This window comes from Fusarium phalaenopsidis, assembly GCF_050370095.1.
Source record: "Fusarium phalaenopsidis strain FUZ10S chromosome Unknown contig_32376, whole genome shotgun sequence".
Taxonomy (NCBI): Eukaryota; Fungi; Ascomycota; class Sordariomycetes; order Hypocreales; family Nectriaceae; genus Fusarium; species Fusarium phalaenopsidis.
In genome coordinates, this window is record NW_028145382.1 from 22,496 (window position 1) to 34,975 (window position 12,480).

The window sequence follows — 12,480 nt, forward strand, 5'->3', positions numbered from 1 at the left end:
AAGCGGGATAATCCACCGGATCAGCGGGCCAGAATCCTGATTAGTAAACCGGATCCAAGAACTCGCACCATGAGATTTGGATATTTCATTACCCCCAATTAGCTCTAGTCCACGTACATATCGTTGGCCAAAGTTCAAGGCGGCCAGACACCCCGAGCAGATATGACGACAGGAGAGCTAATTTAGAGCTTGCTTAGTTATTTTCTTTGGAACTCGTGAACCTATTAGCTCCCAAGGGTGGGACTAAGTACCTTTCCCCGCTATAGCCCGTTTAAAAAAAAAGAAAAAGAAAAAGAAAACTAAAATCCAATTTATGGGCTAAGCTATTATTGGACAGGCTATTACCAAGCAATTTGCCACTTAGGGGCCGTACGGAGTATGCATGTAATCACTCCGGATCAGCGTTGCCGGCTCGAAAGGGAAGCTGTTATAAGTCAAGGCAGGTTATTCGGCCGTTGTTGGTCTCTGTCTGAAAGCGTTCCCTTGCACCCGACTCCTTTTTTCGTTTGGCCAAGCGCCTCAAATCAACCCCAAGATTGGTTGAGACCAAGAGGGTTACAATTCTTGAGAATGGCGTCAATCAAGTCTCTATATCCCCGGGCTTGGGACAACCGCCTGCCAAAGAACAGCCCGGTGCTGAAGAAGGCCCGCAAGCCCTTTTTCATGGCGGTCGGCACCAACTTCCTCTATCTCCAGTTTCTTTTTCTTGGCCTCTTCTGCTACATCTTTGGCTCCCTATTCTTGCAGACGAGCCATACTCACAATCTTCACGTCGTCTTTGTTGACTACGATGGAGGCGCCATCGGTCGCGCTGTGCGGGGTGCATATGCGTCTCTTCAAGGGCAGAGATTTCCTTCTTTAATCGAACGATCACCCTCGGACTTTCCAGCCACGGCCGATCTGCTGAAAGCGGTCTGTAAGACGAGATACTGGGGAGCTCTCTATGTGGCACAAGGCGCATCGAGCAGGCTGCAGGAGGCATTGTCGGGGAGCGCAGCAGCGTCGGCATACAACAACGCGGACGTCATGGCGTACATATGGAATGAGGCTATGTATGCACCCACCGTTGACTCCGCCATATCAGCCAACCTTCAGCTTCTATCTGGGGCTGCCAGGGTGGCATACAGTACTGGGGAGGGGACGGGCAATATTACTTCTGTCTCCGGCCCTGCTGCACTTTCGGTCTTCGCAGACCCGTGGGAGCTCCAATCCATCAACATCCAGCCAACGACGCAAGGATCGAGGGCAATCTATAACACCGTGGTCATCATCTTGATTCTGATCCAAGAGTTCTTCTACCTCGGCACTATCAACGGTCTCTACGCTCAGTTCAAACTATACGCCCGCGTCGACCCGTACCGGATCATCGTCGTCCGCAATGTGATTTCCTTTTCTTACACGTTTATTGGGTCACTATGCGTTATCAGTACCATCTGGGCCTTTAAATCAGGATGGGATATCAACGGGAACCAGTTCGTCTTGTCCTGGGTCGCGTTATGGCTCTTCGCGCACATCAACTTTCTCACTCTTGACGTCTTTACGATATGGCTGCCACCTCCGTTTGTCCCAATGGCCCTCGTATCATGGATCATCTTTAATGTCACCTCCATCTTGTTGCCGTTTGAACTAAGCCCGGCATTCTATCTCATCGGGTATATATTCCCGGCTCACGAGCTCTATCAAGTACTGATAGATATCTGGTCTCGCGGTTGCAATCCGCAACTGCACTATGCGTTACCGATCTTGTTTACCTGGGAGCTGGTGACCCTCATCTTAAGTGCTCTTGGGGTCTTTCGCAGATGTCACTTCGCGACACTTGGGGCAGAACTGCAGGAAAAGGAGTTCACGGAGCGCCTTGATGCCGCGGTGGCATTCGAGATGGCAAAGATGAATGAGATGAAGCGAAACCATCCCGAGCCTGCGAAGCCAGAGGCTGAAGGAGAGCCTAAAGAAATACTCTCTGGGAATGCTATCTCCGAAGGTGGAGACGGAGGGGAGGTTGTTCGAGAAGAGCTGGCCCTTGTTCTTAAGCGGGTCGACACCAGACAACAACGGGAGCAGGAAAGGGCGAGCACGGCCTGCAACTTTGGGCCAGCATTCAACCTACCATTCCGTCATGAGATTAGTGATGACATGTAGTTTACGTAAAAGTTTAAGGACAGCTAAGATGGGAAAATGCAGGGCAGAACGGAGAAGGGGCAGGAGAGGCGAAATGCAGACAAGGGAAGAAAGGATACCAGGGAAATGGAGAAATCACCTCAAGGAAAGCCCCGGGAATCGCATCGAAACTCTTGACTAGCAACTCAAAATTGTGGTGGCTTGAGCGCATTGAGGAACTTGATAGTGTGGATAATATCTCAAGAAAAGCATTTTGGAATATGAAAATAAGGTAACGGGCGTAAAACAAGTGATAGATAACTGTGCTCGGTAGATACGCTAGTCAAACCCAGTAATACGAGTTCTCGTGCTAACTGAACGTAATAATAATCATCACCGAGGGCCAGATACTACCATCCGATTTTTTCATCCCAAATGTGTGTGTTGAAGCCCCTTCAGCTTACAACTCCGAGTATAAAGATGGCTCTTAACCCACCTGAAACTCCCAACCCGCTCGGGCTCTAGCATCATTCTTCCTGCACTATCCAGAAGAAAGAAAGATTTAAAGAGCAAGTTTTAGGAACCATGTCGAAAAAGCTTCTTACACTTGTTGAGGGGCCTGGCACTCAGGGTCTTTGCTTGATCAACGCCGAGGGGTGTTAAAGTAGTGCAGGCAGATGTCAACGACAAACAATCTCTCGCCAACGCCTTTGAGGTGAGATGAAAGACTACAGGGTCTCGAAAAAAAAAAAGATGATATCTGCAACCACAGGGCTCATCCGCAATATTTGGCGTGACTAACTCCTTTGAGCCGTTTGCTAACCACGGCCCTGAAAATGCAGTGGAGATTGAAACCGCCCAGAGAATTAACAGCGCTAAAGCTGCGTCAAAGACCACTATACTGGAGCATTTTATCTAGAGCACTCTCCCTAATAGCGCCAGGGTAATTAAAGATAAATAAAAAATCCCATACTTCGTGGCAAGGAATCAGGTAGACGGCTATATCCGGCAAGATAAGGCCCTACTTATTAAAAGTATATTCTTCTAAAATACCTTCTATAATAATAATTTCTTATAACATATATAATAAGCAAGCGACGCACTTTTTTATCTTCTATCTAACTTTCATTTAATTAATTAATTGCCAACTATAAAATATATTATAGTTAGATATTAAGGCTAGAACCCTTTTTACCCTTTAGGCTCTTTAAAATAATCTAAATCTAAGCATCTAAAAGGCTATAAAGACTTACTAGGTTTCTAAGCTAAGGCTATATTAGCAATAAGATAGCATTTAATCTTAATATAATATTACTATAAATTTATATAAGCTATTAGATCTAAAAGAAAAGATTTTTATTTATTTTATTTTTAACTTAGATTTATAAAAATTTCCCTCTTAGCTTTATAATATAAAAGAAATAAGTAATTAATTACTTATTAACTGCAATATATTACTAATTAATATATACTAGGCTTTAAACTTTATTAAGTAATAATATATATATATAGCAAGTGCACCAGACAAGCAAGTGCAATCCTATACTATACTGTAAAAAATAGCCTATCCTATACTTCCTAACTTTTTCTATAAAATAGCTATAAATATAAAAAAAGTATTTCTATAAACCTAATATTTTAAAAAATCTTAAAATAATTCTTTTAGATTTTTAAAAAATATTCCTTTATAGAGAACTAGCTAAGTATATAATATAAATAAGCTTATTTTTAAACTACCTTATAAAGAATTTTCTTAGAATTTTTTAGAGAATTATATAAGATTAAATAATATATAAATAGTATTTTACTAAAATCTTATTAATTTTAAGTAAGATTTTAAATTTTAAGGTATTTTTTAATTTTCTCTTTTTAGGTAAAAATACAAGTAGTGCTGTTGAATAAGAGGAGCAATTGCGATCGTGCCGAAAACTAGTGGCGCGCCCTGTTTTTTGGCGCAGTTGAATTGTTTAACAAGTGCACTCACTTGTCCGGTGCACTCGCTATACATAACGTACATAATAAGCGAGCGCCACAGACAAGCAAGCGCCGCACTTTTCCCTCCTATACCTAACTTTTCATTTAATTAATTAATTATTAACCACTAGATATATTAGACCTAAATACTAAGGCTAGAATACTTCTTGCCCTTTAAGCCCTTTAAAATAACCTAAAACTAAGCATCTAAAGCGCTGCAGAGATATATAAGATTAATAAGCGGTAGCTATATTGCTGCTAGTAAGGCATTTAATCCCGACGTAATATTATCCTAAATTTATGCTAATTATCTAATTTAGAGAAATAAATTATAATTTAATTTATTCTTAACTTAGATATATGAGGTTTTCCCTTATAACTATATATTATTAAAGTAATAACTAATTAACTACTTATTAACCGCGATGGGCTACTTATTAGTAAGCGCTAAGCTTTTAACTTTATTAAGTAATAAGAAAAGCTAAAGATGTATTTTTTTTATAAATATAACTATTAAAGGGCTAAGTATAAAGATCTAGAGAAAATCTAAAAGTAGTTTTAACTTATAGTAAATATAATTATAAAGTATAATATCTAATTAAATAATATCTAGAATTTTAATAAAATTAGCTTTCTTATAGGTATAATTATAAGTAAAATAATTATTACTAATATAAAAAGGCATAATTAATTAAAATTAATATAGCCTAAAAGCTAGGAATAAATTATAGTAATTTATTTAATTAATATAGAGAGCTAAGTAATTTAGCTATTTATTATAAGTATAGGCTAATATTACCTTGCTAACTAATATAAAAAAAGCAACCTCCCGGGTAATTAAATTATTATAACCTCTTAAAATAGCTAGACTAATAATAAAATAGGCCTTAAGTAGCTAAAGCACTTTAACTAGTATATAATTAAGTAATTAAATAGTTACTATTATCTTTTAATCCTTAATAGCTATAAAAGTTATTACTTTATTAACTTTAAGAGATATTATAAGAAAAATAAGATTATTATACTTTATATACTACCTTATTTATCTTATTTACTTTAGCCTCTTAATATTAGGTATTTTAGCCTACTTAAAAAGGCTTATAATTAAGAAATAAAATATCTAATTAAAGACTTTATAACTTATATTTCTAAGACTAAGTTCTTCTTAGCCTTTTATGCTGCTTATTAAGCTATTATAATAAAATAAAATATTAGGTCTATTTTTAAGGTAGCTAGACTTATCTCTCTTAACCTAGAAAGTATAGTCTTAAAGCTTAATATATAGCTATAAACTCTAATGCTAGTTAAGGAGGAGGCTAGGCCCTTAACCCCTTGGGCTTTAAAGACCCTAAGGATAATACTTAAGGCTAAATCTTAATTTAAATACCTTAAAAGATAAATTAAAAGATATTAAAGTAGCTCTTTAAAGTTAATTCTTAAGGCATTAAAGTATCTTTCTAAGGGAATAAAGGTAGTTATATATAAAATAGCATTATTAAGGGCTAAGATATAAGATCTTTAATAGGCAAATAAGATACTAAGCTGGTGCTAAAGGGTAAAAAAAACCTAGCTATAGAAAAGAGGGGTAATAATAGTAAAGAAAGAAAGGCAAGTAATTAATCAAATAGATATAGATGCTTAGGTAGCAGCGGAATCATCAAGGAGTGGTGGTCAAGGGCGGTCAGCGCGATCGGGGGATTAGCATTATAGTATCTGCGGCAAGCCTGGTTATAATATGTAAGACTGAAAAATATAGATGTAACGGTCTGACCCCAAAGGGGCTCAAGCTGCAGCTAACTAGCTTCTACCGTGCCGCGATGCTGCGGCCCCTTAGCTGTAACGGTCCAGCTGAGTATATTGACAACTAGCTGAACGACTCTAACGAGTATCCTAAAGCTAAGGAAGAAAGGAAAAGAAAGTGAAAAAGGAGAAGCAAAAAGAGCCCCTTTTAGCTATTGAGCTTATATGGGTCTTAGTCGAGAGTGCAAGCCGAGACCCCCACGGGCTTAGCCCGTTATAATACCCCCCTCCTCTCCTCTTCTAGGGGGAGGTTTAGATCCCATCCTGCTATGCTGAGCCTTATAGCGTGCTAAAGCTGCTATATTAATTATTTAATTAAGTGGTTCCCATGTTGGCTTTATATAGCCTGTCTATTTCACTAGGGCTTTTTATTACTTACGCACCTTCTTAACTTATAAGATCTCCTTAACTTTATATTCCTCGCTATTATCTATTAGTATAGCAGGCGGCTAATAGTTATTAGACCGCTAGGAAGGCAATGAGTTATCTATAGCTAGCCATAAGAGGGAAATATGGAATATATTATAGATCCCTGGGGGGGTATTAAGGCGGCAAGTATATAATCTAATAGTCTTAAGGACGGTGTACTTGGCTGAGAGCTAGTTGAACTTCCTAGAGGGTCGGTCTAAACGTATATAATAGAGTCGTAGCTATACCTTATCTCCTGGTTTAAACTAATTAGATAGTTGCCGTCGGGTATTTACGTTCTCCTCTTATCGCTCTTGCGCTGAGGCCATTATGGCCTATGCCTATTTGGCAGCTTCTTTTAGTCTTTAGATAATAGACTCGGCCTAAGCTACCGGCGACTTCCCATCCGGTTAGAGCCGTTTATTAATCTCGATAGGTTCTAGGTTATAGCTATGCGTGAGGAAGAACGGACTTAGTCCTATAGATATTACTAGACGGTTATTAATAGCTACTGCTGCTATAGGCAGGAGTTCGTCCTAGTTATCCTATGCATAGGTAGCGAAGATATAGATATATCTCTTAACCTCCTGATTGGCCCTTTTTATAGCTCTATCGGTCTCGGGGTGCTAGGCTATTAATAGCCTCCGTTAGATGCGGAGTAGCTTATATAGCCTCTTCCATATTCGGCTTATAAATTAGGTCCCTCTATCTATTATAATTCCCCTAGGGATACTATAGTATTAGATAAAGCACCATAATAAGGTCTTAGCAATAGCACTAGTTATAATCTCCTTTATAGGTTTAAGGATAATGCTCTTTAAGAGATAGTCTATAATAACTATAAGGTTTATAAAACTATTTAATTAAGTAGGTGGGAGGTCTATAATAAAGTTAATAGATATCTCTGATTAGATTTGGTCTGGGATTAAGAGTGGCTTTAAGAGGCTATAGTATTTCTCTCTCTAGATAATGCTCTAGCTATAAGTATTATAATTCCGCATAAATTGCTATATATCTAAGTCAAGTCCTAGCTAATAAAACCATCTATTAATAAGGGACTTTAATATATCCCATCCTAGGTAATTAGTAAGCGCCGAATTATGCGTATCTTAGATAATCCTCGTACGGAGCAGCTTATAGCTCGGGACCTATATCTACTCACGCTAATAAAGCTATTCTCCCTCGTTAATTAAGCATTTAAATAGCATAATAGGGAGTCCCCACTATGAAGGTAGCTGCCTTTCGCCTTATTATATAGCCTTATGGATTAGCTAGTATTAGTTATATTGCTATAATCCTTAGTCCCATAGTTATTATAGTTAACTATTAGCAAAAGGGTTCTTAATTTATCTATCTCGGTCTACTTCTTAATCTCTAGGTTAGTCTATATTACCCTTTGAAACATAGCTTACTTTTCCCCTTATGATTAGATGCTTCTTATCTTTCTTTTCGCTTAGCTATAAGAGCTATAGGTACCGGCCTCTAATCCGGTTATCCTCGTGATCCTCTGGCATATCCTACTCTCATCATAAGAGGGCATCTAGGATAATAGCCTCTTTGCTAGGTCGGAATTAGATTATAAAGTTAAACCGCGATAATATCTCTGCCTAGCAGACCTACCTTTCGCTAAGCTATTACTTCTTTATAAAGTATTAGAGGTTAAGGTGGTCTATGAGGATTAGGAAGGAGGCTATGCTCCTTAATTCCGCGTCTTAGTATTCTAAATAGTAGATAATTATAAGTAGCTTTTTATTATAGATTAAATAATTATATTTAGTAGGTAGGTTTTTCTTTAAGAAGAAAGCTATTAGCTAGAGGACTTTATTCTCCCCTACTTATAAAAGGGCACCCCTAGTGATATATCTAGAAGAGTTAGTCTTAAGGATTATCTCTTAGTCGGGGTCCTATTGGGCTAGCATAGGTGCATTAATAAGGAGCGCTTTAAGCTCCTTAAAGGCTATTTAGTAATTATTTAACTAAATAAATGCGGCCTCTTTCTTTATTAGGGCTATGAGAGGTAATATAATAGAAGAGAACCTTAGGATAAACTACTAATAATAGTTTATAAAGCCTAAGAACCTTCTAACTTCCTTGACCAAATAGGGCCGCTCTTATAGTTAGATTACCTTTACCTTCTCTAGGTCGACTTAAATTCCTCGCCTAGCTTTAATAATAAATCTAAGGTATTTAATACTTATAGTCTCAAATTCGCATTTATTAATATCAATCTATAGGCCTGCCTCTTGCAACCTCTGGAGGACTAGCTTCACCTTCTTCCTATAGTCAGCTAGGGACCCATCTAAGTAAATAAGGATATTATTAATATAGGCCGAGCAGAACTTATCTAAGTAGTCCCATAGCGTGTGGTTAATATATCGTTAGAAGGTCACTGGGGCGCCCATAAGGCCAAATAGTGTGACTAGCTATTTATAAAGGCCATACCAGGTATAAAACGCTGTTTTCCACTTATCTCCCTCTTACACCCGCACCTTATGAAAGGCAGCGATTATATCTAGCTTAGTTAACCACTTTGCCTTAGATAGGGACCTTAAAGTCTCTTTAATAAGCGGTAGTAGGTATCGGTCCTTTTTAGTGATCGCATTAAGACCTCAGTAGTCTATGTAGAACCGCAAGCCGCCCCCTGGCTTCTATATAAAGAGGACGGGGGCTAAGGCAGGGGAGCTACTAGCACATATGAATCCCTTATCGAGTAACTCCGTCAGGGTTCTTCTGAGAATAATCAATTCCTCGCGAGATATTCTATATAGGGGGGCCCCAAGGGGGCTCTTTCTCCCTTCTATCGGGCCCTTATTCTAATGGGATCTTATGGTCGGTACCGGGTCGGTATAGTAGCAATTAATCGGCAAGCTTCTAATTAAATGCTCTTAAGAACTCATGGTAGTGCTCAGGGAGCTTTTCCCTTAGATCTAATCTCTTCTTTAGTATAAGGGCCTTTTTAATATCTAGGAGGCTCGCAGAAAATACTCTTAAGCTATTATGTTTTCCCTTTTATTTCTTAGCGCGTTGAACTAGACCTGCGAAGACTATGCTAGTTAGGCCTAGTAGATTAGGTTATTAGAAGCTCTTAGGGTCTCGCTTGTTTACCTAGTAGTTATATAAGCCTATATATAGTTATCCTCTTATAGGCTAAATAGTAATATCCTCTTTATCTATCTAGGTTTATCTAAGAATAACTTTATCTCTCTGGCTTACTATAATATAGAGGAAGACTTATTTCTTGCGGTAGCTATTAATATCTATATCTATATATATCACGTGCCTAATAGCACCTGGCGAGGATATATTTACCTGCTTGAGTGTTCGTGGGATAATAGGAATACGCGGCAGGCGCAGCTTGCAGGTGAGGGCATTAGCGATCGTTCCATAGCATAGATATCTACTATTAATAAGGGCTATTAAGTAATATTCTCAATTAATCCCTATATTAATATAAAAAGGTTAACTATCTATTTAATCCTCTAGCTCCTCCTACTTAGCTTGAGCCTATTAGTGCTCTTAATGGCGATTTTAATTAGGAGCTACTTATTTTCTAATTCCTCCGCCGAGGCTGCCTCGCTTAGGCTGCTAGCTTTGTCTTTATCGCTTAGGTCTTAGTCTCTCTTCTTTCTTAGCTTGCTCCTTATAGCCCTGGTTTTGCGCTTAGGCTTCCTTACCTCTTTTAAGTCTTACTAGCTTCTTTAGTATTAAGTATAATAAGTGATAATATAGCTAACCTCGCTGCATTAGTAGTATTTCCGCCTATCTAGGAGCTTTAATCTATATCTCCTAACCTTCGTGGGTTCCTAATCTATATAATTAGATGCCTCCTTTGATGGCGGTGACCTCTATCTAGGTTATTCCTAGTTAGGGCTTGGGCCTCGTCGTTGCTCCTGCTGGTTGCTTAGCTTCTAGTTATAGAAGCAGAGCTCTTCTAAGTTGGCCCTAAGGCTCTATAGCGTATTAATAAAGGAGGGATATATCTTCAGTAAACTAAGCTAGCCTATAAGGTAAGAATAGAGCTCTTAGTTAACTATACGCTTAAGGGCATTAATTTATACTAAGTCTACCTAGCTAGCTCCTCTGCTATCTATGAGCTCCCTCTTAAACTTAGGGAGGAAGGATATAAAGCTTTTCTTATCTTCTTATTTTATTATCTCTAGCTGGCTAAGAGCTCGCTGCTTAATATTTAGGTCCCTATAGTAGCTAGCTAAGTATATTATAAATTCGCTTAGCTTAAATTACTAGTTTAAGCCTCTTTTTTTAAAGAAAGCTATTACTATTACTTATAGCATTTTAGCTAGTTTAGAGTAGATATAGGCAAATTAATCTAATAGTTCGCTAAAGGCAGGGTTATTAATGCATAGTTTACTCTATATTTTGAGTTACTAGGCCTAGAATTTCTATTAAGTTTTATTAAATCATAGGGGGTTTAAGAGGATTAGTTTCCTCTTTATTAATAGTTATTTCAGCGAGGAGCTTCATTAAAGTTTAGGTCTAGCTATATTTAGGGGCTCTAGTGGTTACGGCGTTAGAGCTAGTATTATAATCGCCGACTAGATGGCGCGAATCTGATTCCTTATCTCCTCGCGGTCGGTTTCTCGTTTGGCGCATAGGGCTCGCAGTTCCTCTGATATTTGTGTCATCATTTATATTATTATCTAGGAGGCTTAGCTAGGGGAGCCCCCGTCTTGGTTAAGAGCTTCCATCGTGGAAGCTACTTATATCGATCGTTCGTATCGGTTTATCTCATTAGGCAGGGTCGATTAATTAAATGCTTATCCCTTTAGGGGATCTTCCACTAATCACTCCGGTAGCGAGGTCTTAGGGGGGGGAACTTCTGCTACTCGTGATCTACACGAGGTCTTCGCAGGGATATACTTAGCTCGACCGCCACATAGGCAAGAGCCTTCTACTACTCGTGATTAGCACGAGGTCTTCATAGAGGTATACACACAGCTCGACCGCCATATAGGCAGGAGCCTTTTACTCTTCCGGGCTTAATTATATAGAAAGCCGAGCAGGGATTAGACTAATTAACCTAATTAATTAGTCTTCCTATTAAAGGACGGAGCTTTAGGATAATATAATAGTCTAGCTGAGTATATTAATAACTAGCTAAATAACTCTAATAAGTATCCTAAAGCTAAGGAAGAAAGGAAAAAAAAGTAAAAAAGGAGAAGCGAAAAGAGCCCCTTTTAGCTGTTGAGCTTATGTGGGTCTTGGTCGAGAGTGCAAGCCGAGACCCCCACGGGCTCAGCCCGTTACATTAGCCACTAAGGCAAAAGGGTAAGTCAATAACAGACCGCCAGTCTGTTATTATAGCTGCAACTATAGGGGGCCGGCTCGGCGCCACAGCGCCCAAGCCATCATACGGCACAGCCCGTAACAATAGACTATAAGGTCTGAATAAGGTATAGGGTAGGTAACTAAAATAGGAGGAGAATAGGCAGAGGATTCAGTCCTTATAAAAAGCTAATTAGCTAGATAAGAGATTATAGGCTAATAAAAGTAAGTTATAAAATAAATAAAAGTATAAAATAAAAGGCTAGCTCCTGATTAGTGGTCTTTATGCTTATATTACTTCAGTATGTAAAGATCTAAGAAAGGAAAACTATTCTAAGAGAAAGCTATTTTCTTATAACTAATAGCTCGGAATCTATTAGCCCGATTTAGATAAAAGTTATACCATCGAATAGCTCCTTTCCGAGGCCTTATAACCATATATAATATATATCAGTCAGATAGCTAATAGCCGAGCTATTGCATAAGAAAGATAAAACCTATAGGGTTTTATATTTAAGGTATTAAAAACCAGATAAAAAATACCTATATAAAAAGACCAGCTTTAATGGACTTATTAGGCTTTAAATAAAGCCCTAAGTCTGGGTCACGTGACTGACCCTATATGTCTAGAACCACCCAGGAGGGAGGTTTAAATAATTCTATAATATCTCACTTATTTAAGCAGTTATAGTTTAGATAAGCATACTATTAAATAGCACTAGTAGTATACTATAGGGTAGCGAATTACTAGACTTATATTTTATAAGCTAAATTTCTTAGAATTATTTATATAAAAGACCTTTCTTATAAAAGTCTTTAACAAGGATTAACTCTAGGGAGCTACTGAGTTGGGGGGAAAAGGTGCTAAGCCATTTTGGGCCATTGGGTAATTTCCTATACGTAGAAAAAGGTCAGAGG

At 38.3% G+C, this 12,480-nt stretch overlaps 1 protein-coding gene across 1 annotated transcript; it reads left to right on the top strand.

Moving 5' to 3' along the window:
- Positions 1 to 570: 570 nt before the first annotated feature.
- Positions 571 to 2,139, top strand: LRP88_14653 (SNG1 family protein; the record flags this gene model as incomplete). The annotated part of the gene is made up of 1 exon (XM_083250991.1): positions 571 to 2,139. One exon carries the CDS (start codon positions 571 to 573, stop codon positions 2,137 to 2,139), a length of 1,569 nt encoding a protein of 522 aa, XP_083093026.1.
- Between the last annotated feature and the right edge of the window lie 10,341 nt (positions 2,140 to 12,480).